This window comes from Amphiprion ocellaris, chromosome 6 (genome assembly GCF_022539595.1).
Source record: "Amphiprion ocellaris isolate individual 3 ecotype Okinawa chromosome 6, ASM2253959v1, whole genome shotgun sequence".
Classification (NCBI taxonomy): domain Eukaryota; kingdom Metazoa; phylum Chordata; class Actinopteri; family Pomacentridae; genus Amphiprion; species Amphiprion ocellaris.
The window spans coordinates 30401401-30427513 of NC_072771.1; the positions used below are offsets into that span (position 1 = coordinate 30401401).

Here is a 26113-nt window from a genome sequence, read left to right on the forward strand (position 1 = left end):
TACACATGAAACTGATCAAAATTAAACCGAGGCAATGACAATTTTGCAATGTATCTTGCAGTGCACAAATCTCAGAACAAAATCTGCAAAACATTTTTATCCTATAAACGCATGTAGAAAACAGTTTTTGCTGTATGTGCACTCATTTCAGTTTCTGTTCTGCAATGAAGAAAGCAGCATTACCAGTAACTATCCACTATTTGACTTTCCTACTCATTTTGAATAACCCTCTCTCCTTCAAACACACTCACTCAGCATGTGGGCGTGAATTTCCAGCCAGCAGCTCCTCCGGGCTGAACGGCTCCGAAAATAGCTCTGCGAATTCGGAAGCGTCAGAAAAAAATGGCTGAGGAAGTTTTACCAATAACTCGACAAGTAACTACAGAAAGCCGGGAAACCGGGACCAGTTTTGTCGATATTCATCTCCTGGACGTCGAGGATTGTTTAATTTACGACCGGCATGGCGTCTGTATTCCGTTCAAGAGCTTATATCAAGAAAGGAAATCGATCATAATTTTCGTTCGGGTAGGGGAGATTTTCGTTTGGCTTAACCTTTGCTGATGAGTTCTTTAGTCAGCCCTGCCCGATTCAAAAACTCATTAGAGGGGAAATGAAGTAGATTGAGCTTGGAAAGGTGTTTCTTGATAGTAGACACCAGGTGAGTCTCACAGATGAACCCACAGCTGCTCATTCTGTGGTGGAAATGGAAGACGGAAGAGATCATGTTCATAGGTGAACTCAGAAGGATGGATGTTATGTAGGTGCAAGATGTGAGCTTTAAAATGTAATGTAATATCCCGTATTGCTACAGCCTGTTAACTTATTATGCAATGCATGTCCCGGCAGAATTTTCTGTGCTACAGCTGCAAAGAGTATGTTGAGGATTTGAGCAAAATACCAAGAGAGGCACTGGAGGTAGGAAAATGTACATTATTTTGCGCACTAAATAAGTCTCTGTACAATATATTTTTGGTTCTACATGTAAAAGAAGGTGTGCAAAATCAGTTTTTTTTCTGCATGAACAAGAATGTGTGCAATAATAGTGTTACTACTCATTGAGAAATCTGTGCAGTATCAGTACTTTCCTGCATATGCAATAACTGAATTTCTACAAATGGAAGGATCTGTGCCTTATCAGCGCTATTCATGGATGTGTTCATTTTATTTAATTTTTTTGACTGATTTCTTTAACTTTTTGTTCTATCTCTATCACTGCTGCAACACTTAGCTTATCTTTTCTTGTCGTGTCTAAATTGCAAATTTTAAATTTAAATCAGATACTTGTTTGAATAATGATAGAAGCTCAGAGAAGTAAAATTTTTTTGTGTTTTGTTGCAGGATGCTGAAATTAGACTGGTTGTGATTGGTCAGTCTGCTCATTGTCACATTGAGGTAATTCATTTATTATAATTATCCATATCACACTGTCTCTTTTAAACAGTTAGAATGCACATTTAATTCTTTTTTTCATTGCTTTTTGATGCAACTACCTGGATTTTTTTAATGTTTTGTCATTTTTCCCTTTATCCTTAAAGAGAACCAATATTTTTATATGCTTTTTATTGTTAAAAGACATATGAACCTGAATTTGGGTTTAAACATATTGTACACAGAAGTGAGATATTTCCCTTTATCCCTCATCAAGTCATTCTGCTCGCTGACTGGATATCCGTATGAAATATACGTGGACCCAGAGAGATGCATTTACCAAAAGCTTGGCATGAAGAGAGAGGAAACATTTACAGACTCTGGTATGCAATAATACGAAAAAGGCATAAATCCATTGCAGAGTGATTCAGCTAATTTAAATGATAATATGCATCTTTGTGTATGTTTTGTGTCCTCAGCTCCTCCAAGTCCACATGTGAAGTCTGGTATGTTTGTGGGCCAAATGAAGAGTATATGGAGGGCCATGACTAGTCCTGCATTTGATTTTCAAGGTGACCTACATCAGCAGGGTGGAGCCATTATTGCAGGACCTGGTAAGCTGACCTCCACCTCCCCCTCTCTCTTCTCTATTTTCTTTTATTTGAGCAAATACTCAATCTTAATTCCACTATGTGCCTCTGTTGCTTTATATCTTTCTCTCTGCAGGCTCTCAAGTTCATTTCTCCCATTTTGACATGAATCGGATGGACCACATGCCCATTAACTGGCTCCTTCAGCTCGCCGGAGTCCAACAGACCCTGGACTTCAGCGATAAACCAAAGATCATCCATGTGTAGCAATAGCTGCTGTAAAGAAATACTGCCATAAACCTGGGTCATTTGCACGGCAGTTAGAATATTAAGGGGTGATGCACTTTCTTTTCGAACCTTGGTGTAGTTCTTACAAAGCTTTTGGTTTTGTTTGGGTTAATTATCCTATTGTCGTATGAATCTGTCTCTACACAGATGCAAACCAGAGGTAACGGTGTGTTTGAAGACTGGAGTGCTGTTTCTCCTCAGTCAGGGTGCACTAAATTCAGAATGGAAAAACTGAGTGGAAAAACACTGCCAGTCTTAAATCATGTTTCACTATAGGTTACATCCAGTAGGGAATGATTATATTTCCTGTTTGTCCACTTACATACCCTTCTGTCATTGCTGCACATCTCAACTAAGTTCACCCCAAGCGTTTGTTCTTGTTTCCCCTCCTGAGAAGAGGTTTAGAGACACTACTCATAGGACTTTTACTTCAATTTTACTGATTGGAGTCTTGCATGCTTCACCTGACAAATTGTGTCATGACACGAGGTAGTTTTTCTATCTCTTAGTGAACCAAGCTTGTAGTATTGATCTTCTGATGGTGTGATGATTTTAGGTCTGTCTGTGCTTTGGATACACCTCTCCAGTATTTTCTACAAAGGAGCTAACATGATCAGTGCCTTAAATCAATTCAAACACAGACCTCGAAATAGAGCAGATTCTTAATATTTCTTTTTCCTTTTACATATCAAAGCTTCTCGTGTTTTTAATCCTCAACATTGTCATTATTTGTAGGTTGTAAATAAATATGATGGATGTTTAATGTGGTCTTAGATTTTTGTACCCCGTTGTATGCTGCTAGTTTAGTTACATCACCATTCTGCACAGACAAACTGCATCAAGAGGCCGACAGCTCAGCCTTGACCTTGGAAACCGTAGTTGTGAGGTCTGAGCATATTCCAGAGCTTCCAATCACATCTTATGGGTCAATGAAGCTGAAAGAACTAGCAAGTGCCCTTAATGAGAGGATTTTTGTTTTGGGCAAAATACAGTTTGTGGTCTGAAAGCATATGAGTGATGCAACAGAGGTATGAGAGCACTATTTTTTTGGTTTCTTTTTCTACTATTTATATCAGAGAAATCACATTAATATGTGTTGTGTTATATGATTTTGTTTCTGTATTAAGATGTTTGTATTGTGGTTGAAGAACCAGGTTTTTAGGTCACAGACTAAACATTGCAAGTCAATGGTGGCTTGTAAATTGTCTCACTCCTCCTGAAGGGCTTGTGGAAGTTGACGGACATTCTGTGGGACGGAACCGTATTGTTGTATCCAGAGTATCCCAGAGATGTTCATAGAACGCTCTGTGCAGCTTCTGAAGACGAAATCTACTACTGAAAAGGACTGTCCTCCATCTTGCAAGTCTCACTTATGTTGCCATTCTGCCATTAAATAAAGATTCAGGTGCAGGCACCAAAATCTGATTCTGCACAAACAAGACCTGAGATTGAGTGCCTGGTCACACATCTGACTGACACACCAGCATCCAGCTTGCTAACAGCCCGTTGTCATCTTGTGTCATTTGAATAAAGCAGAGACTTAAGGTGGCTTTTTCTAGTCACTAGTAAAAGAAGGGTCTGTGTACTGGTTACACAGTCTGTCAATTCAACTTAAGCTTCAAAAACTTTTTGTGAACAATTTAACCATTTACTAACATAGAAACAGGAATTAGATTTTCAACGTTTGCCTCTAACTCAGAAAAGATGACCATTTGCATCCTGCATCTATATTTTTGTTCAATGTTTGTGATTTTGATAGGCGGAGATGAGTTTTTAGTGGTTTAATAAATGACCAGAGGGACTTCAAAAACAGATGATGCACTGACTTTACTGCCTCATCACAGCCTTCCATTGTTTTTACAGTGTTTATTGTATTGTAAATAAACTTCAACTCTTGTCTGCATGTATGTTTCTTCCCACTTTGCACTGCAGGATCACAGCACATTGAAATGCATCCACATGGGACCTACTGACCAGCTATAGGTCTGCATTCCCGACATGTACTGTGTGGATCCGTACAGCTGCTGCAGCTGAACAGTGAAGGGTGGGCACTGGACGTCTAATCCTGATACGTCACTTGCAGGGGATTCAGAAAGCAAAAACCTGCCCCTGTTCACAGACGTCAGCAGCAGCACCACGGAGGCTGGAGCAGTGGGCTACCTCTGCTGACACACACAACACACGCAGATACAGACATGCCATATTAACGCGGCAGCACAACGGGGACACGCCGCCGCACTGCGAAGCGGAGGAGCTGTGTCGCAGCAGCTCAGGAATGTCCACCGTGCAGCCCTGAGGAGAAAATGAAGCGCAAGAGCGAGAGGAGGCGAGCCGAGTCGAGGAAAAAGCGCTGTGCAGCTCCCAACAGCTCAGAGGCGGAGCCAAACTCTGATATTTACATTGAGATAACAGGTAAGAGGGGCTGCAGAATGAACCCCGTCAACTTTCAGCCTAGTTGGCAAATGCATTGAGGCGCGCACAGCAGCATGCGCGCTCACAGAAATGCGCTTTAAATGACCGGGATGTGTGGAAGTGTTTGATTTTTTTGCAGCTTTTGCCCTAACATGGCGACACCATCTGTCCTTTTATCGTTAATGCACCGGGTTTGCATCGACTTGCCTTCACAGTCAGTGCACACGATACTCCAATTAACAATTTTGGTGTTGTATTTATTACAATGAAAAACTTATTTTTGTGTGCGCCATCGGACTGAGTTGTAACTTGTTGATTGTGCAAAGGGAGGTGCTGTGATTTAGTAACGCTAAAAATATCACAGTCAACCCACTGTCAGCGTCACCTAAAGTTAATTTTCATGTCTTTATGGCGTTTCCTGGTTGCTGCACATCCTCGGTGAGCTCAAGTCGGCAGAGAGGGGAGGTTCGTCCGAGCGGAAACCGCGATTCTGATTGGCTGACGGATCGTCCTAGCAACCGCTTGGGCAACGGTCCCGCGGCCTATCATGTGTCTTATGTGGAGAACTTTAAACTGAAGGAGGCGGGGCTTTGTTTAACTGACAGATTGTTCCTCCAATCATGTGGCATCCTGTATCTCTTGTAGCCATTAGGATCCCGCGGAACTCTTCGGAGGAGGAGCCATGTTTGGATCATTTTTAGCAGAGTGCGCACTTGCATACGAAACTCTCCGTCCCTTCCCTCCTCCTCGGCTGGTGACTTTCTCCTCTTTGAAAACAAAGTCACACTCGAGAAGCCTTCTTTTTAATGCTAGTTTTTACTTAACCATCGCTTTTAACTCGTCTTTTTTATATTTAAAAAAAAACAACCTTCGTGTAAAAGTTAGCTTAGCATGCGCGAGTCCTCGTGAAGAAACTCAGTTCGTCTCTGCAAAAAAAGAAGAAAAAAAACGTCATGTTCAGAACTGCTGGCAAGATGATCGCGGACGATGTTGCATCAAGATGTATTGAGTTCGTCAAGGGTGAGTTGCCAGGATAAGATTTATAAAGAAGTTGTGTGCAAAAAAAGAGAAGCTGGTTCGAAGAAGTGTGTATTTACGCATGGCAAAAGCAAGTAACTGCCTCTTTATTTTGTCGCCCTGCCCCCCTTCTCTGCCCTTCCCCTCTCCTCCCTCCTTCCTCCAGATCAACTATATTTTGCCATACTTCAGCAAAAGATCAAGAGCACTGCTGAAAGACACTGTTTCTGCATAGATGAAGAGCTGGCATACGAGAAGTGAGTCCAATGTGGTCTCTGCATTTTGAACATTACTTACTGCATTATTCCTGCACTTTGCCCTTCCAGGTCACTCTGAGTGCAAGAAGAGACTTTTTTTAAAATGCGCCCACAGTGGCCACACCTTGTCTTATCATGGCATTCATCTGAAAGAAATTATATAAATATGCTTGCACACAGCCTTAATTGCACAGGTTGTTACTATGAAGTCACTCAAGAATATTATGCTTTACATAATGAGGATTTGCCTGTTTGTAGTTGGAAGAAGTAAACAAAAGTACCCTGCTATAGCTGGGGCTGGCTCAATGGATTGTTGTTCAATCGGTCACAAGAGAGGACACGTCTGACCTTTCTGAATTCTGTGCCAGTGGTACAAAAAAAAAAAACAGACCTCTTGTCTTTGTAGCTTTTTGTCCTGTTCCGATTGACCCTCTCCTACATCAAATGCTTCCAAATATAGTCTTTACACTGTCAGTGTTTTTACTGTGTCAGTGTGAGGTAGCTGATTCTATCTTCCCCAGAGACAATAGCTGGTTGCATAAATAGCCTCTCTGACACACTCTTCTTCTTCTTTGTCTGTCTCTCTTTCTCTCTCAGCTTCTATGCGGACTTTGGTCCCCTTAATCTGGCCATGTTTTATCGCTTCTGTTGCAAGCTGACGAAGAAGCTCAAGGTAAACTGCTGCTCTTAATTGCACTTCCTGGAAAGGAAAATGGGGGAAAGAACCCAGGTCAATCAATATTCATTTGTACCTGCAGCAGGTAAACAGTAAAATAGGGTTCTAGCATTAGTATTCTTAGTATTCATTGTTTATCAACTTGTAATGGCAGCGTTCCTGATTTTGAAGGCCACAATGTACCGATTTGGGTAAATAAAGTTTGAATGCAGATTTGCAGCTCTAGTTCATAACTGCGTTATGTGTCGATTGCTCAGCCTCTTTCTTACCAAATTTAGTTTCACTTGGCATTCACCCCACCACCTATGTAGCATTTTTGTAATGAAGTCCATATCTTCCAACAAGTCTGCAAGGGATCTTTAAAAGTTCAAGTCCTTTTTAATAAGGAAATTACATTTTAATCTGTCACCTTCAGCTGTTTTACCACTACAGCAGTAGGAATTAATTAAACCTGGTTGAGTGATACTTAGCAGGGATGGAAAAATAAATGTTTAACTTGACTCATTTCATTACGACATGTAACATTCTATATTTTAAGTCAGATAAATAAGTTATCACATGTCATTTCATGCTGTTTTCAATGTCTTTGCCCAGTCCATAACACTCTCAAGGAAGAAGATCATATTTTATACGTGCGGAGATCAGAAAAAACAAGTCAATGCTGCCTACCTAATAGGCTCATATGCAGTAAGTTGTGTACAAGCATGCATTTTACACATAGCTTCTGAACCTCTCTTGTACTAAGCATAATTCTGATTGTCAAAGATTAAAAACTTGCTGATTAGACATTTCCTTTTAAAGGTAATGCATTTAAATATGATGCCGGAGGAGGCCTACAGTCTGCTGGTGTCAAGGAATTCAACGTATATTCCATTCAGGTAGCAAATCACCAACACAGTTTGTGCTTAATTTTATTAAGTGTTTTTGTGTTTTATTAATTGGTCTGACTTTTTAAATATTTTTTTTTTTTTGCATCCTTTCATGGCTTCTATATTATGCAGTTTTGATTCTTCTGTAAAAGCTGTGTACTTTATTCAACGTATTGTAGTTTTTTTTTTGACTCGGTTGCACTTTGTATTTTATATTATAATTGGTTTCAATTTTACCTTTACCAGTAAAACTCTTTTAATTCTGTGTATGATACGGTGCTATATAAATGTACTTGTTTGCTTGTTCTAAATTAGAGCAACTTAATGACTGTAGCTACGGCCTGACAATATATTGTTTTATTATTAACAGACTTACAGTAGTAGGCATATTTCATTATTGAATACAGCCTAGCCCATCTGATAAGTAGCATTATAGCCTGAGTTAATTAAATTCCGGTTTCTGATTTTAATTTGTTTTTGTACCTGGTGAAATTGTTTAATGTTTAAAATATTCCAGCATTGTTCAGTCCCAACTGCAGTACAAGAATAAGGGCTATTGTGCTTTTAAAGACAAAGAGTATTAGGAAGAGGTATAGCAGAAGAATTTTAAGAGACAGGTGATAAAAACCGTTGTGTGCAGAAGAAGTAAGATAAAACACCCAGAGTATGTTGTGCCGATAAAGACCACAAGTATATTGTGTTTTACAGAGATGCCTCATTTGGTACTTGCATGTACAATCTGAACATCCTCGACTGCCTTCGTGGTGTTCACAAAGTAAGTATTTTAAAGACTGATTTATTTTTCTTTCTTTTATTGCTGTGCTCCTAATAAAATTGTTTTCCTCTCAACGACCCACCAGGCTCTACAGTATGGCTGGCTCGACTTCTCTAACTTTGATGTGGAAGAATATGAGCACTATGAGAGAGCAGAAAATGGAGACTTAAACTGGATCATTCCAGGAAAGTTCCTTGCTTTCAGCGGGCCTCATCCAAAAAGCAAAATAGAGAATGGTAATTGTATTACTTTATAGAACTATGCCTGACCCCTTTTTGAAAGCCTCCTGAACTCACAAGAATGTTTTTCTCTTACTCAAGGGTATCCTTTGCATGCTCCCGAGGCTTACATCCCATACTTCAGGAAACACAACATCACCACGATCATCAGACTCAACAAGAAGATGTATGACGCGAGGCGTTTTACAGACTCTGGCTTTGAGCATCATGACCTGTTCTTTGTGGATGGGAGTACACCGAACGACTCCATTGTCAGAAAGTTCCTCAATATCTGTGAGAATGCAGAAGGAGGTATTGCTGTTCACTGCAAAGGTAAGATTTCTGGTGCAAAACACACTTGTTGTAGCTGTATAACCTCTGCATAATATCCTGATTATTGCACAACTTAATGCCATACCACTTTGGTTTTAGCTGGTCTGGGGAGGACTGGTACTCTGATCGGCTGCTACATGATGAAACATTACCGCCTGACTGCAGCAGAGGCAATTGCATGGATACGGATCTGCCGACCAGGGTCCATCATTGGCCCTCAGCAGAACTTTGTTGAAGAGTAGGTGTTCCCTGAGGCAGGGTTTTCCAAATGGCACACATTTTCTATACAATGAAATATCAAAGACTATTCAAGTACCAACATGAGTTCCATTTTCTTTCAAGGTGTGAAGAGTTTGACAGCCAGAAGCTCAGCTAATCAGATTTGATTGACAGTGCTGATTAAGAAAACAGGGTTTCAGGGCCTTTAGAAGCAGCTCATTGTAATGCAGACCTCTGCATCACAGGGGCTTTCTGAGAAATCTTAATAGCAAAGCTGTGTAGCAAGAAAAAGAAGTTTATTTTTTGGTTTGGTGAAATTTTGTACACCAGGAAGCAGAACGGTCTGTGGGCAGATGGAGATGTTTTCCGAGAGAAGATGTTAAATGAACGAGAGAATGGCAAGATGGCTGTAACCAGGATCCTCTCTGGAGTGGATGACATAACCATCAATGGCAGCAACAAGAACAGGGCATCCAAGAAAGAAGAAATGGACCTGGTGAGTCTGAAAGGACACTCTTGTCATACTTTTAGGTGCAGAATGTGTTGCATAACTCTTAACGAACTACAAGGACATACAACTTTGTCTTTTAATTGCTTTTTAACTGTTTTTCAGTACAATGATGAAGAGGAGAGAAATGGCCTTACACAAGGTGATAAACTACGAGCCCTTAAGAGCAAGAGGCAGTCCAGATCGTCTTCAGGTTCATTATCGTAAGTACCCAGGCAGCCTGCAAGCCTTATCATGCATCACGCCGACGTGCTGTAGTACTGTAGAATGAGCGACCCCTCTCCTTGTCAGTCCCTCGGATCATTACACGTGTACAGTAGTGTTTTTCAAATCATAAGTAACTTATGCTTTGAAAAAAAAATGACCAGGAAGTGATCATGTAGGATTTTTTTTGTTACATTTGTCATTTCATTTGGTGAGCTTTCTCTTTCCCTCAGTGTTTATCCAGGGTAGTCAGCTGTCCTTTTGAGTCAGATTTTAGGCATTGCTAATAGGATAGGGCTGCTCTCCTTTACTCATACCATGGCAATATCATCCTAATATCACAATTTATCTGGAACTAAGCTAAGGAACCAGGCAGTATCCCTGTATTATTGCAATAACTTTTTTTCTCTTCTGATTCTTCAATGTAAATGCTATCACATGCAAATCAAGTGTAATCAAGTCATCCCACTTTGAAAAACATGTAGTAACTCAGATATTAAGACACAGAATAAGTGACACAGATGTTTGGAGGGCTGGAATTTAGTTACTTGATACACACTCTTCCAGAAAAAAAACATTTTGTTGAAGGCTGGATTTAAAAGGGCACAAAAGAAGTGGAGGTTTAATCCATGTGTGGTCCATCTGTCGGACTGTTTTACTACAGAACTGATAATCTGTAAATTGTCTTCTTCAGTCAGTTAAAAATAAATCTCTTGGATTGCAGGAAAACACAACTGGACCAAGTCAATATAGAGCTTGCTAGTCACTAGGTTATCATGTCCCAGTCTCCTTTAGGTATTTGGGCCACTCATTTAGTCAATAGAAGACTTTGCAATGTAGATAAACTTTACTGTTGAGATCAAATATTTTGATGACCATTATTTTTGAAAAAAATCACTGGTACAAGATGTGTGTATATTGAAATTGCTGAGGACTACAGTGTCCATATTCCTTCATATCAAAGCTCTGTCCCTAAAAATGATTTAATCAGGGCTGCACAAGCACTAGTGAACAGAAATGTTGCGATTTAACAAGCATTCTTAGCATTGCACTCGGAAATGTAAGCAGCTACACAGTAAACAATCCTGGATTATGAGTGAATACAAGAACAGACCATGATTTATTCTGAAAATTTCTGAATGCAATTTAACAGTTAAATGTAAAAAAGACAGTATTTTTATTTCTCTTTTTTGTCTGCAAAGATAGAAATGTGTGCTCACTGCTTGGCATATGTGAAATTTGAAATTAGGGAATCTTGGAAATGCCAAACAAAAAGGAATAAAAGATACATGTAATCAAACAAAATTAAAGACATAAGTCTTCCTTTGAAAAACGGCCCCATTTGTATTTTCTGGTGAGTTTTTGTGAGGAGCAAACAGAAGAAATAAGGCTAGACATCTGTAGCATGTGACTAGTCAGCTCTATGGTAGCACTGTGACATGAGAGGTGCTAATGCTCACCCACTGTTGATCAGGAAGGCTCTTCCACATCATTTGTGCCCATGTAAATCAAGCTGTGGAAGGTTGGGTGTCACCATGGCTGAGGATGGTTGACTGGCCTCTGCCAATGTACCCATATGGCTTTGGCTTTTGTTGTCCCATGTCAGGCAGGTGGTAGTGTTCTGCTGCAGCCTCATGGGCACGGTGTGGCCGATGTGTTGCCTGCCGTTCAAAAGATAGCAGAGAGAGGCAGAGAAAGAGTGGGGGAGAGGAAAAACAGAGAGAGGATGTGAGGTTTTGTATGATGGAGGTAAGTGCACGTCACTTCCTTATTTAGCTGACATCCTCCTCCTGTAGAAATGGTTGCTATGCCAGTGAATGGTATGGCTAACGGTATGGCTGATTTGAAGTTGTTCTGTTTTTCTTTCTTTTCTTTCTTTCTTTGGATGACTATGGTGTGAAGTGGATATGCACTTAATGGATGCATTACATTTACACGCCTTTCATTATCTGCCTCATGGACACACTGAGCTGTACTGCTTTGATATCGAGGCATATCTGAGATATCCTCTGAGTTACAATAAAGCTCTTAAGTTGAGCCCACTGTATTTGTTAACAAAAGCACCAGTTATTCAACTAATCATGGTTTTGCATAAGATCTGGATTAGTTGAATTAAACGTTTTAGTGCTTGGCTTGCATTACTGACTTGGCACTTTAAAAAAATGTTAGTGAGGGAAACTTGGGCCTCATTCTCATCTGTAGTAGGAGCTTCCTCATTGTTGGGTAAAGTAGCTAACTTGTTAGCTTGACCATTTAAGTTATAGGTGTTTTGGAAAATTGCAAATAGTTCTTTGGTATCAGAATCATCTGTGACTGAGGTGTTTTATGGGTTTAATTAGTGGCTTTAATGTTGGGATGGTAAATTCCTCCTGATAATCAGTCTAATAAAAAGAATTACAAAGCTTCATATATTGAGCTTCTGAGGAGGTAGCGGGATGTAAACAGGTTGTTATCCATTCTCATGAGGGAGTTGAGGCAGAAGGAAGATTTGCTTGCACTTCAGGCCATATGCTGTATCAGTGTATGCGTTGCTACACAAACATCTAATTTCCAGCTGAACTTCACCATCTGGCTACACTGTTTGTTTTGTTATGTAACACTGAAGTGCATGTTGAATTCCCGGGACGACTAGAACGAAGAATATCAAACTTTTCTTCACCTTCTCTGCCTTTTCGTGCATGGCAACAGGCATGACACCCTTGGACATGCACGCATGCACATGCCTCTGTGTTTGTGTCTAACATGTAATTAATGTTGGGCCGGGATCATTGTCAATTGCCTGTTGTTTTTCCATTGCTTCTGTGACTGGATCAATGTACACATATCCGCTGAGCTTTGTTTACTCCTTCAGTTTTCTGTCTCTGCCACCTCATTTTAAAATGGTGCATTTATGTGGAACAAAATTTGACGATGGTACTTAAATTCTTGTGTGATCTGACCTTTTTAAGACTTGGTTCTTTGCATTTATAGAACCCAACCAATATAGTGGCAGGCTAAAATCAACCACTAGCTGTTAATCACAGATACTATAAATCTTTTGATGCCTCTTAATGTTTTTATAAGCTCTGACTATATATGAACTTTTTTCATAATTAATTTTCATTTAGTTAAAATTAATCCAGTGTCATCTTTATATCTACTATCAGTATATATTTTAAAAGTAAAATTTATTTTAAACTTGAACCCTGGTATTTACTGTTTTCTCTGTCCAAAATGCGTCAAGATTTTGTACAAACTTAAGATATCTTTCTTTTGTTATTATATATTGTTAGCCTTTTCCAACTCTCAAATATTAGTATCCACTTCAAAATTCCTACACTGGGTGGGTTCTAAGTATATGGCAGACTGCTAGTACATCAGAGCAAGTGGAGAACAAAAACTTGCTGTCTGGCACTGCTGGATGCAAGGCTCTGTGAAAAAGTGTTTCATCTAATCCAGTCCCAGAGGAAAAGCAGAACATCAGAGGCTTTGTGTCCTGCCCAGACGTCTCTTGTCTCTCCTTCCTTTTTTTCCCCTTTTTTTCCGTTTGCTCTTGTTGTTGGATTTGTCCTCCTTTCAGATGGCTGGTAGCCATGCTGCTCTCCTCCCTGTGTAGCCTTGCCCTGTGGTGGATTGTGTATGGCTTCCCTTCTTCCATCCTGCATTTCTGTATAGACGGGTTAGGATTTCAATGAGTTCTACCGCCCGTCAGCCCCCCAAAAACCTGTCCTGCCCCTCCTTCTGGAGCTCTAACTGAGAATGCTGTAAGTGAGCCCCCAGTCTCTTATGTTTTTTAAATTCCCAACCCGAATCAGAAATCTGTTCTAAATCATCCTCGTTTTACTTTATTCCTTCTGCAAATACTGTCAATTTATAGCTGATGAGCAGAGCCAGTCTTTAAAATCTACAACATCAGAGGCTCCTGCCTTGTCCTTCTCACCATATTCTGTACATACTGATTTATTACCTCAGACATTCCCATCATCCTGTCATCTTTAAAAATCATGCTTTGCTGGCTATTGTGTTGACTGAAGTGCCAACTGTTAAGATGTAACCCTGTCAGACAGTTAAGACCTGCTGATGAAAATAACTAAGACAAATCAAGTCTCTCTCAGCAGGTTGCTTAGTGCCACCCCCTGGCTTTTTCTCGTACTTAACTTGGCTTTACTAATCCTACCTGGCTGCTGAATGCAATAATAATCTATTCACAAGTAAAAAGCTATTCAGTTTTTAAAACCCTCTTGCCCATCTCCATGCAGTCTTTTCCTCCTCTGCCTCCACTCTTGTCGTGTCTCTTTACAACTTAAGTTTCACATTTTTACTACCATCTTACTGTCTTCACAGACAAGAGGAGAATAAGATACACACCAGGTCATTGTCACAGTCCCTGAGGTAAAGTGTGTTGTTAACACACAACATGCATACTACATATACACAGTCATAAAACAGGCCACAGACTGATTAATGACATTTATCTCCTGTGCAGCAGGGTCGTCTTGCAGGCCAGTGTTCAGGGCTGTAAGACCAGCGTTGGCCCATTGGCTCTCTCTGAGCACTCAGACAGCAGGAAGAGGACCAGAACCTCACTGCCAGCCAACGGTGTAGGAGGAAGGTCAGTGGCTGGATTTGGCACTGAGCACTCATTAACTGAAATTACACATAATGAAGAAGAGCAGATAACTATAAAGGCCAGTTTTCATCTCCTGCGTAGACATCAGATGCCTTTTTGTTGAAAAGCAGCTGAGTTTGAGTTCAGTTTATTATCAGAACAAATACATGTGTTGCAGTTCTGATGTGTTTATGTGGCACTGATGCACAGTTGAAAAGCAACCAAGAGGCTATAGCCACTCATGGGTCCTTGTCGAGTAAATTAACAGCTTCCCTTCTCTCTGCCAGCTCCCTGTGCCACACCAGACTGGCCAGGTCTCTAGGCAACTTGCATGTCGCAGCTGGCGACAGAGACCCAATGTGTTGTGAGCCCTGTGGCAGCCATAGAGACACAGCCAGTGTCACACCCAGCACAGGCACTCTCATCAACTTTAACATGGCACAGGTCCATCTGCAGGCAAGCTCCCTCAGAAACTCTTTGTGCCATAACGAGATTTGGGCTGCATTTGCACACAAATCAAAACAGTTTTTAAAATGCTATTTTTTTTTCTAACAAAGAGCAGCTCTCCACTGTGCTGCCCAAATAAGGAGTCATTTCCAAAATGGGTTCTTTGTGGTTTTGGCAGCCATTGGATAATCAGATCTGTAGAGCAAAGGTTAAAAATGTGATGTGTAAATCCAGCCAAAATCCAGAGGCATTCCCCTTTTTCTCCTCCTCTTAATGTTCAAGACAGCAGTTGTCATAATCACTTAAAGAGTTTAGGCTGGGCTGCATCAGCAATTTAAACAAAACTTTGCTGTGGTTTAGCCACAAATTCTTTTTAATCAGACATCCTACCCAATTTTTCTTCCTTCCGTGGTTTAGATTTCACAATTCAGGTATCAGTTGAGGTATCTGAATGCCAGAGTTTTGATCTCAGTAGAAACTGACTGCTATTAAGAAAGGATAAAAAACTTCTTTTACAGAGTTAAACCATCAATTAATTTAAAAGACTTAAGTTACAGTAATTTAGGCTAGAGAAATGACTTTCCATTTAAATCACGAATGTTTGCAAAAGATGAGCATATTTCCTAGGCCAACAGAGCAGAGAATGACAGTAAAATAAGCTTTATCAAATGACATGATAATAAATCCAAATTATATTTCCCTACTTCCTGCCTATCACTTTGTTTACATTGTTAATCCACACAATGGTTAAATCCTTATCCAGTATAATTAATTTAGATATAGTGATGATGGCGCAACCCAGCCTGACTTTTCTACTCAGATGGTCTACTAACATTACATATAGTTTAACACTGTCCAGGACTAACATGTAGTAAATCTGACCCTGCTTATGTACCACTATTGGGATGCCAAATTAAACTCCACCTGCCTCAGTCTCCCTGCTGCTTCTTTCAGTCTTTTTCTTGTCATGTTCTCTAAGAACTGTGTATTTCGGACTATGACTGGCTGTAGCTTTCTGGACGCTGCTGCTCACTGTGTGATCTGCCTATGACCTGCTGTCACCATGTCTGCATCCTTTACTCGTGCTGTAATTATCTCCTTTCCCTTTCCCTCTTTTGTATTTCTTACATGCAACAGACGCACTGTCTCCAGAGGATGTAAAGCTCGAAGCTCTTTGCAATCAGTTAGATTTTCCAGGCTATGGTATCTATCTCTCAACTTTCCTGTCTTACATTTGCTCCATTTTAAATCAGTTTTTCTGTTAATGCTGATTTTGTTTTTCTTTTACAGTCACTCCATACCCAAAGCTAGAGCTCCTCTACTTCGATGAGCCTGTGGATCTGGAAATACTACAGATATCAACTGCTATATAGCTGTACTACTCTTTTAGTAGATTTTTAATTTTGAGAAAAAGGTTGGAACAAATTTTAACCATGATGTGACATGTAATTCATTTTTAGATTGTTTGAGTACAAGATATTTTACCAAGAAGGCACTTTTGTTTTTATACTTTTAAACATAGCATCATAAAACAAACCGATAGTTTTAATCATCGCCTGGTTGTTCCTACTTATTGAAGCATGCAATAGCAAACATCAGCTTGAACCACAACCATCAGACCGGCATGTGAATGTGTGAATCCAGGAGATTCCCTCCAAAATGAGCACTGTGCAGCAGATGTTTTAGTTTGTAAGATAGGATTTGTGGTTAAAGATTTAAAGATGGAATTGGACAGGAGTTTGGAATTCAAACCTGCTCCTGTCCCTCCACTGCAAAAGTCACAGGAATGTGCTTGCCTTGGATGTCGTTGAACTATCTGCAGTGAAAGCCAATTGGTAAGAATTTTATCACACGATACAGTACTGTGCATATTTATACCTCCATTCTCAACATGTGGCTTGTCTTATTCCTGTCATTTACCTGTGAAGCCTTTCAGCTCCTGTCTCTCCAGACTGTACATATGTCAACATTTGATATACTCTGTATTTTGTAAATATTTTGTACTGTTAAAATCATGCTATGAAATAAGTGTATGGTCCTGATGGGGCCTTGACTAACTCATGATCATAATCCACTAAAGACATTTGCTTGAAGCACATAGAATCAGACTTTTTAAATAAATGTACTCCCAAGTATGCCTCGAGTGTCCTTGCACCATATGCTTAACATTAAGATGCATTTAGCACAGTATCGAGTTGGCAGTTGTCTTCACTGCGATATAAATGCTTTTAGGAACAAAGCTAACAATTCACAACAAGACCATGCTGTTTTGGCCAGTCGGTAATAGTTGAATTATTGCCAAAAAAGAAAAAAAAAGTCATAAGGTGATCTTTGCTTTGTTTAAATACTCAGTGTTGCCTTCAAAACATTAAAAAAAAGAAACTTGCAAAGGCATTTATTGAACAGTGCATTCAGTGCAATAGAACCCAAAACCCAAAGAATAGCAGAAACATGAAAATTGTTTTGTAACGAGGTAAATGAAGAGAAAAAAAAAAATCAATTATCTTCCTGTTGCTAGAGCTGGGAAGTCTTCTGGGTCATCAGGGTTAGGTGCCAGACCATCCTCCTAATGGGAAAACGGTATTTGTCATTCATTATAACAGCATCTTGCTAATTATTTTCTGGTAGGTGAGATGAGTGCACAGCAAATCAGCCCACCTTCTCCAGTATGGGACTAGCTCTCTCTGGACGACCACTTCGACCACCTCGTGCTGCCCTTCCTCGGCCCCCACGACCGGGGCGTCCAAGACTCCCAAAATTGATGTCCAAAAGGGAGGTGATGTCGTTCACAGATTTGCGGAGAAAGTTTCCTTCTTCCTCCAAGTCCTCCATAGTGGCCTTGAAGGTCTGAAAGTTTGAAGCAAATGCCTAATAGACCACGGTCCAAAATGTATTCAAACAGTTGAACACTAAGCAGTCTATCAAAAGGTTTGTAAGGTTATCATAAAACGTTAAAGAAACTGGTATGTGATGCTTCAAAAAACAAACACCACTTTTTGTCACGAGAGAACACATCAATATGTCCCTCAAAATGGTAACAAAAATTAGATTAAATTTACAAATGAACAAAATAAAAGCCATTTTTGGAGATTTATGTTATTCTCAGATCAGCACAAATTCACATATATGGATCTGACAATAGAAAGTTTGTATGTAAAAAGCCCAAGGACGATTTCCAACCAGACCGTACAGCAGAGCATGTAGGAGCGAACATCAGAGGCTGGAGCAATTTTTCTTACACTGGCATTGTATATACAGTGGCATGAAAAAGTATCTGAACCCTTTGGAATTTCTCACATTTCTGCATAAAATCACCATCAAATGTGATCTGACCTTTGTCAAAATCACAAATGAAAAAAACAGTGTCTGCTTTAACTAAAACCACCCAAACATTTATAGGTTTTCATATTTTTAATGAGGATAACATGCAAACAATGACAGAAGGGGGAGGAATAAGTAACTGAACCTTCGTATTTAATATCTGGTTGCCCCACCTTTGGCAGCAATAACTTCAACCAGATGGTTCCTGTAGTTGCAGATCAGTCTGGAACATCGATCAGGATCAATCTTGGACCATTCCTCTTTACAAAACTGCTGCAGTTCAGTCAGATTCCTGGGATGTCTGGCATGAATTGCTCTCTTGAGGTCATGCCACAGCATCTCAATGGGGTTCAAGTTAGGACTTTGACTTGACCACTCCAGAACATGTATTTTGTTCTTCTGAAACCATTCTGAAGTTGATTTACTTCTGTGTTTTGGGTCATTGTCCTGTTGCAGCATCCATCCTCTTTTTAGCTTCAACTGTCTGACAGACGGCCTCAGCTTTTCCTGCAAAACATCCTGATAAACTTTTGAATTCATTTTTCCATTAATGATTGCAAGTTGTCCAGGCCCTGAGGCAGCAAAACAGCCCCAAACCATGATGCTCCTTCCACCATGCTTCACGGTGGGGATGAGGTGTTGATGTTGGTGAGCTGTTCCATTTTTCCTCCATACATGATGTGTGTTCCTCCCAAACAATTCAACTTTCGTTTCATCAGTCCACAAAATATTTTGCCAGAAGTTCTGTGGAGTGTCCACGTGCATTTTTGCGAACATTAAACGTGCAGCAATGTTTTTTTTTAGACAGCAGTGGCTTCCTCCGTGGAGTCCTCCCATGAACACCATTCTTGGTCAGTGTTTTACATATTGTAGATGTATGCACAGAGATATTGCACTGTGCCAGTGATTTCTGTAAGTCTTTAGCAGACACTCTAGGGTTCTTTTTTACCTCTCTGAGCATTCTGCGCTGAACTCTTGTTGTCATTTTTGGTGGACGGCCACTCCTTGGGAGAGAAGCAACAGTGCCAAACTCTCTCCATTTGTAGACAGTTTCTCTAACTGTGGATTGATGAACATCCAGACTTTTAGAGATGGTTTTGTAACCTTTCCCAGCTTTATGCAAATCAACAATTCTTGATCGCAGGTCTTCGGAGAGCTCTTTTGAGTGAGCCATGGTGCACATCAGACAATGCTTCTCATCAAGACACAATTCTTACCAGGTGTGTGTTTTATAGTGGGCAGGGCAGCTTTAAGCCACTCTTCAGTAATTGGACACACCCCTGACTTAAATTATTTGGTAAAAATTGGTATTAATTGCTCTCAAAGTCTCCTTAGGCAGAAGGTTCAGTTACTTATTCCTCCCCCTTCTGTCATTGTTTACATGTTATCCTCATTAAAATTATGAAAACCTATAAATGTTTGGGTGGTTTTAGTTAAAGCAGACACTGTTTTTCATTTGTATGATTTTAACAAAGATCAGATCACATTTGATGGTGATTTTATTTACTTTATCATGCCACTGTATTAATGGAAACAAACTCTGAAGTGCAGAGTAATCTTGAATGCAAACTTTAAGAAATCAGCCAAAATACTCTTCATTAGAAGTGGACCTTTCATCAGAATAAACTAACACATACCAGCCCTTGTTTAAAGAATAGTTTGCCCAGGAGAACTCTGTCTTAGACTGGCCCTTCCAGAGTCCTGACCTAGATCCCATAGAGCATCTGTGGAATAGCAATGGAAAAAAATCCAAGCTATTCATTTTCAATTGAAGCTTTTCAATGTCATCCAATAGTTACTTTCATTAATACAGAGTATGCTGCAGAAAGCTTTGCTGACTGAAACATGGAGGAAGCTTTAAAACACCATTACAGAAACAACTGATTCTGTACTCATCTTGTCAACTGTTGTTCAAACTCACAGGAGGTAAACTAACGGATTTCTAGTAAAGCCCCAAAACATCTACTTATATAACATCTATCGCTATAAAACCAGGGATGTGCAATACCAGTGGCACATGTATTATTGACTGATGAGCAAGATAATTTAAGTATCGCCCAAGTAATGGAATTTCAGCCAGTAATTACTTCCGTTAATGAAAAGCATGGTGCAGAGAAGGAACGCCACTCAAAACCTAGTACTGACTGAGTAGTGACTTTTTCCGGTCTCTTCTTTGCTCTTAGCATTGCTGTCCTAACAGAAGGGCACAGCTCCTCACACACAATGAGGACATGCAGTGGAGAGTGAGACAGACTTTAGATTATATATATATATATATACACACACACACACACACATATCTCATTTAAGTTAATGAGAACAATTGCTATGACTCTAAGAGCAACAAAATCTACCAGTAAGGGTGACAGTATTAGCACTTTATCAACACTCACATTGAAATACAGGTTTAACCACTCCAAAGTCATCTCCTTCTGCCTCTATTCACAGCTATGCTTCACACTGACAATGAGGATGTTATTCGAATGGCATGCAATCAGTGTGAATGTGCTACAAAGAAACTGCAATGTGAGGAAATTCTTTCATTACAGTTTTGACTTTTACCTGTGACACTAAAAAGAAAAAAAAAAATCCAAACAATTAGTTCACTATGCTTAGTGCCCAGTCTGTGTGTTACAGGGAAACAAGCAAAATCTTAGAGAGAAAAAAATCACTTCGGTGACCTCTCACAATAATGTATTACCCTGCACTAAGTTTAGGATTAGTTTTTGCATTCTGCCTGATCCATATGGCTGGTGTGTTGGCCCACTCCAGTTATATTACACTGCCGGTTTCAGGAAAAAGCACTCCAGATGTTACAGAAACAAGAGATGATATAAAAATTTACATGACACATTTATTACTGTCATTTCACAGGGGTGAGCATTATCAGTTATGTGACTGACTGTGAGCACAGCCGCAGCTGTTCTGCTGGGCTGTGATGGCTGAAGTTTATGATTGAATCTACAGAGGATCCATCTAGCTGTGCTGGAACTATATGAACTTGTTGTGCTTCTATGACAGATATGTTAATACATGTTACCACGATAAAAAAAAGGATAACTACGGATTCAGAACAATGCTTAGCCCCATCATTTCACTGCACAAACAACCACTGCGCGTAGTTCACCCACTATAGTGTCACAACCATAATCGTAACACCTAGAGTACCACCACAATCACAGCACAGTTATGTGGTCATATTAGCAGGAGCTGCTGATGTAGCTCCTCTAATCTTTAACTGCAGTGGGAAAGATTTGCACCTGAGCAGCCACAGTTGAGACTGTATATACACTTGCACAACCACCAGTACTCTAATACCCAATACTCATATCATATTACAGCCCAGTCTCTTTCGTAAGAGCTGAGGAAATGCAAGAGTTATTGCAAGGGAATACAAAGAAAAAAGAGTGATTCCTCAACAAACTCCTTCTAGTTATTTCCACTCTCACCTCCATGTGCTTTGACTGGTGGATGACCTTGGCTTTGGAGGGAATCTTGTCCTCTGCTTTGCGGATATTAAAGTCTGCTTTGGGACGACTGGACTCCTGCAGGGCCTTCCACTCATCCAGGGTCATCTCCATGGCAACCTGGACCACCATCTCTCCATCCTCGTCATCCATTGCTCTATCATAAATTGGGACCAAACTACATCTGTCAGACCGCTTTCGTTTGACTTGTTTTGGTCTTAAAGTTCAAATCTAGTCTGCCACTGTCAAACAGAGATTCTTAGGTTGTTTCTCATCAATACAACTTTGTCACCAGAAGAAATGACATCTCACTGTCAGGATTCTTTTTTGTAAATTTTGCAACTTAATAATGATACGTAAAAAAAAATTTATCCCCATGAAGCAGGTGGATGTCTTAGAATTTTTCACAAATACACAGTTAAAGGAAAGCAGGATTCTATTTAATGCTTAAATGCATTGGATTTTTAGTCATTTTGTACATGTTTTTGTGGTTTCTTTCCTTCTATCAGTTTGTAAATGCTAAAACAGCTACGATTTTAATTTTTTATACCTTCCCTGGACTAGACAACTGTTTGCCATTGAACCACATGATGGCACTGATATTGCTTTAAAGAAAACACCTAATGTGTCACTCACCGATTCAGATTCTCGTCTTCCACTGGTATTTGGGGCTCCTCTGACTTGACTGGAGCATCAGGTGTCAGCTCCATCAAGTCACTTCACAAAAGGGATGTGGACAAACAGAATTATATTTCTATTGTGCCCAAAGATAAAAGCTGTCACTTTCATACTAATGAAAGTTAACTTACTTTGAAGCTTCTTCAACACTGCCCCAATTCCAGGCTCCCCTACCTCCTCTCTTTTCCTCAGGAGAGATACCTCTGCATGGTTGTATTAAAACTGATTGATGACTGACTGAATACAACTACACCATTATAAAAGAGATCTAATGAAAATGAAGCTTTATAAATTGGACTGCAACATGAACAAAAGAGCTTACGTTCCGTTATGTCGATCAAATTCTCTCTTGCCTCTCTGATTGAAGTTGTCAGTGTTCCTTGTATATCCTCCACCCTTTGCTCCTCTCCTGCCTTTGACACCCCCTCTGCCCTTGAGGTCAGAGTCAATATTCTCAGAGGGCCTAGTAAATGAGAGGAATACTCAGTTTATTCCTGTGGCAGCTCCTACATTTTAAACCCAACTGCTGGGATTAATGTGACAGACACTGGCATGTAAACATGACTTCCATCAATAAAAATTACTGTACAGGCATATGCTAACATGTTGGTTAATATTGCCATAAGCAGCTATCACACTAGGGAAAACTTCAGTGCACTGAATGAGCGGTGCATTTCATTACTTGTGAGGAATGAGGAAGTTAGGATTTTGTTTCAAGAAGAAGAAAGCGCTATTTTTTCTTCCAAATGTTGCCTTCTTATTTTTGATAATACTTAGGATCAAAGGAAAGCCGAAAAATGCCTCTGTTAAAAAAAAAATTACATTCATGGAAACTAACGAAGACAACAATTTACAGAAATCATAATTAGAACTTCTTTTTTAAAAATCAATATGTACAGACTTTGGAAGCAATGCAGAGTTTTCCATTAGCCACATTTTACATGAGAATACATACCTAGAGATGGAAAACTCTTGTGGGTGTTCATCCTGGTTGGCCCTACGCTGCCTGGCAGCAGCAGCAGCAGCTCTCTTCATGCCCCTCTGGGCTTCTTCTCCATCTCCACTCTCAGTCACTGGTGCAGGACGTGCCTGCTGCTGCTTGCGGACTGAGGACACAAAGTGAGGGGGAGGGATATTGTCATAGTGTTGTTTTATCACTTGATGTCCTATGTGTTGGTAATTTTTTTCTTCATGTTTTGTTTGGCAAATCAGGATAAACCACTAAAATGTATAAAGCCAGTTAAATGCATTCTATATTATCTCAAAGTGCTGTCTAGATGTTTGAATCTTCCAGTACAATTTTCGGCCTCCACCCTGACTTTAAAAACCTTCCTCAATCTCCTGCTTACATTCTATTAACCCTTGTGTTGTCCTGCGGGTCAAAATTGACCCGTTTTAAAGTTTGAAAATGTGGGAAAAAAAATATTTTCACAGTGAAACTTCTGATGTCCACATTTTCGGGAAATTTTTGAACCTTTTTTGGTGGACACAAAGAAATGTTAAAAATGTTTCTTAAGAACATTCACATAAAAATCAACCAAAATCCAGCAAAATTCGCTGGATTTTGGTTGATTTTTATGTGAATGTTCTTAAAGAAAACATTAGAAGTTTGACTGATATAAACGTAATCATTTTAGAATTTTTAGGACTTTTTTGGAGAAGATTTTTATTCATTTTTTGAAAATGTTTAGAAGAATTTTCTGGCCAAATTTGGGTTTTGTTTTGTTTTTTTTTTAATAAAACTTTCAGGGGAAACTTAAGGAATTATTGGAATTTTCTTCCTGAAGGTTTTGCAAATTTTCAGAAATTTGGGGAATTTTTTTGATGAACTTTTGGATTTTTTTCAGACAAGGAAACAATATTTTTTGATGCCCGTAAATGAAGACAACAGGACGGTTAAGCCTCATCCACCACTGCTTTTGAAAAATGAAAGTAAAAAACTGTTTCTATTTTCCCTTTTATTGAGCGGCTGGAGTCATGTATATGCATTTAAATGCAGTTTGGAACTGGCTGCTAACTAGAAATGTGCCACAAACAAAGCGACCTGGAAAGCCACAACAGCATGCACATGTGCAGCCTCGCTGACTTTGCATCATTAGCAGCTGACAAAGCTTGGTCATACTGTTCCCACTTGGCTGGACAAACTAGTCTAGAAATGCTCGCAGCTACCAGAATCGTTTGGCTCTGGGGTGTGTCACAGTGCTGCAGGCAGGCTGTTGGCTTACCCGGAACCGGGTCTTGACCGTCCAAAGCGATTGGGGCGCGTCTGTCCTTCTGGGACTCCTTTTGGCCAGGTTTTTTCAGCTTGGCCTTCTTCTCATCCTCTTCCTTTTTCTTCTTCTTCTTTTTCTCCTTCTCCGTTTCCACTTGGTTGATCAGGTCAAAAGGATCGGCATCGTCATCTAGAAGATCACCGAACCTGTTCGCCACGACGCACCCGTAGGTGTCCGGCAGCATTTTAGCCTGTGTGGGGGTGAAAATAAAGGCAGTTCAAAGACTGATTTCCTCCTCAATTTGAGCACATATCTTGCAAACAGCAAAGCTAGAGCACCGTTTTCCAGCGCAGCTACAAGAAAGAAGAGCAGAAGAACAGTACTTCGCTCCCCCAGTAAACATCCAGCAAATGCGCACAGCAGTTTGTCATCACTTTTAAATGTTTACACGTGTGGGGAGCCGCTGCAGCCCGGCCCAGTGCTCATCAATAGGCTGGTCACTAATCAATATTCATCTCATCCGCTTGGCTCGACTTCTTTAGCTGCCAGAGTCGGTGGATGGTTCTCTGCTTAGTCAGGCCATCAAATTGGCACAGGTGCTGAAGTTAAAGGGATCCCCCCCAAACTAACGTGAACCAATAAACACAAAACATTTAAAAATAAATATCCATTTTTAAGCTAAATGAGCTAATTTAACGGTCATTTAACCGTACAGTGACCCCATCTTACATCTTCAGCTATTGGATATTTTCCTTCCTTTCAAAGTTGGAAATAATATAAGTAATTAATAAATGACACAAGAATTAAGTAGTAATGAAGTACTTTACCACTAAGCTGGCTGTTGAAATGTTTTCTCATTTAACGGTAGCTAACGTTTTACATGAATACTTAAATACAACGGACGGTAACGCCGTTACTGCTATTGGATACATACTTAACACAGCCAGGATAACGTTTATTCCTCACACATAGTTGATTATATGTAGCTTAAATGAAGACACAGTTAACATTAGCTAGCTTAACTTATTCTAACTCATGCTCATTAGCAACCTAGCTTCATATTACCTTATAACTGATACTTGTTACTATGGCAACCAAGCAGCTAGCTACGTTAGCATCTATCCTTATGTTAACATCAGTCGTTAAATTCACACAAAAGTATATTGCAGAAATTGTATCAAGAAAGTAGTAAAAAATTCTTTACCTTCATATGTACTTTATGGTGTTTATAGATGGCAGCAGCTGTTCCCGTCTTGTTGGTAGAAATAACTGCGCTAAACCTCAGTGTACCTGTGTAACTGATTCAGGTCAAATAACGTCCTTCTACCAAGTGCATCATGGGAAATAATAAAGAATAAGATTGTTTTTTTCCCCCTTGTTTTTACCGGTGTAGAACATAATTCAGAGAATATTTATTTTATTTTCAACATGTGAGAGCATCGATTTGGTGAAGGTAAACTAGCCTCCTGGCGGTACATTTTCATAATTACTTTATTAATCATTAAATAGCATTGAAATAATTTTACTGGTCTGAGGAAATCAAGAGTAGTGACTTTGAGTTAACATAAATTTTCAGATAGTGAGCAATATTAGTTTACAACCAGCTATCTTGTTAGCTCAAATTCTACATGCCCACTGCAAAACGTGTATTTAAGCTGTAGTTGA

At 39.8% G+C, this 26113-nt stretch overlaps 3 protein-coding genes across 15 annotated transcripts; 2 read left to right on the plus strand and 1 right to left on the minus strand.

Annotated features, from left to right (window-relative positions):
• Positions 1-263: 263 nt before the first annotated feature.
• Positions 264-3009, plus strand: prxl2c (peroxiredoxin like 2C). Of its 2 annotated transcripts, XM_023277682.3 has the most exons (6): positions 267-525; positions 847-915; positions 1339-1392; positions 1646-1751; positions 1848-1982; positions 2095-3009. In XM_023277682.3, exons 1-6 carry the CDS (start codon positions 343-345, stop codon positions 2223-2225), a joined length of 678 nt encoding a protein of 225 aa, XP_023133450.1. In that variant the 5' UTR covers positions 267-342; the 3' UTR covers positions 2226-3009. The 2 variants fall into 2 exon arrangements, with proteins under 2 accessions (XP_054867089.1, XP_023133450.1); XM_055011114.1 differs by lacking the exon at positions 847-915 and having other exon boundaries at positions 264-525.
• Positions 3010-4352: 1343 nt separating this feature from the next.
• On the plus strand, positions 4353-16904 carry cdc14b (cell division cycle 14B). 11 transcript variants are annotated; one of them, XM_023277656.3, is made up of 16 exons: positions 4353-4658; positions 5842-5932; positions 6530-6605; positions 7203-7295; positions 7410-7486; positions 8186-8252; positions 8338-8488; positions 8573-8803; positions 8903-9041; positions 9353-9518; positions 9636-9733; positions 14058-14105; positions 14200-14325; positions 14610-14778; positions 15907-15972; positions 16060-16904. In XM_023277656.3, the coding sequence occupies exons 1-15, from the start codon at positions 4550-4552 to the stop codon at positions 15928-15930; spliced, it is 1665 nt and encodes a 554-aa protein (XP_023133424.2). In that variant the 5' UTR covers positions 4353-4549; the 3' UTR covers positions 15931-15972; positions 16060-16904. The 11 variants fall into 11 exon arrangements, 8 of the variants coding, with proteins under 8 accessions (XP_023133424.2, XP_023133425.2, XP_023133429.2 ...); XM_023277657.3 differs by having other exon boundaries at positions 14203-14325; XM_023277659.3 differs by lacking the exon at positions 4353-4658 and adding an exon at positions 4716-5678.
• A 244-nt stretch (positions 16905-17148) lies between these two features.
• On the minus strand, positions 17149-26040 carry LOC111573476 (intracellular hyaluronan-binding protein 4-like). Of its 2 annotated transcripts, none has more exons than XM_023277664.3 (9): positions 25653-26040; positions 24461-24698; positions 23191-23341; positions 22558-22698; positions 22367-22438; positions 22194-22274; positions 21540-21714; positions 17428-17616; positions 17149-17335 (listed from the first exon to the last, which is right to left on the minus strand). In XM_023277664.3, the coding sequence occupies exons 1-9, from the start codon at positions 25656-25658 to the stop codon at positions 17270-17272; spliced, it is 1119 nt and encodes a 372-aa protein (XP_023133432.1). In that variant the 5' UTR covers positions 25659-26040; the 3' UTR covers positions 17149-17269. The 2 variants fall into 2 exon arrangements, with proteins under 2 accessions (XP_023133432.1, XP_023133433.1); XM_023277665.3 differs by lacking the exon at positions 25653-26040 and adding an exon at positions 24787-25069.
• Positions 26041-26113: the final 73 nt, after the last annotated feature.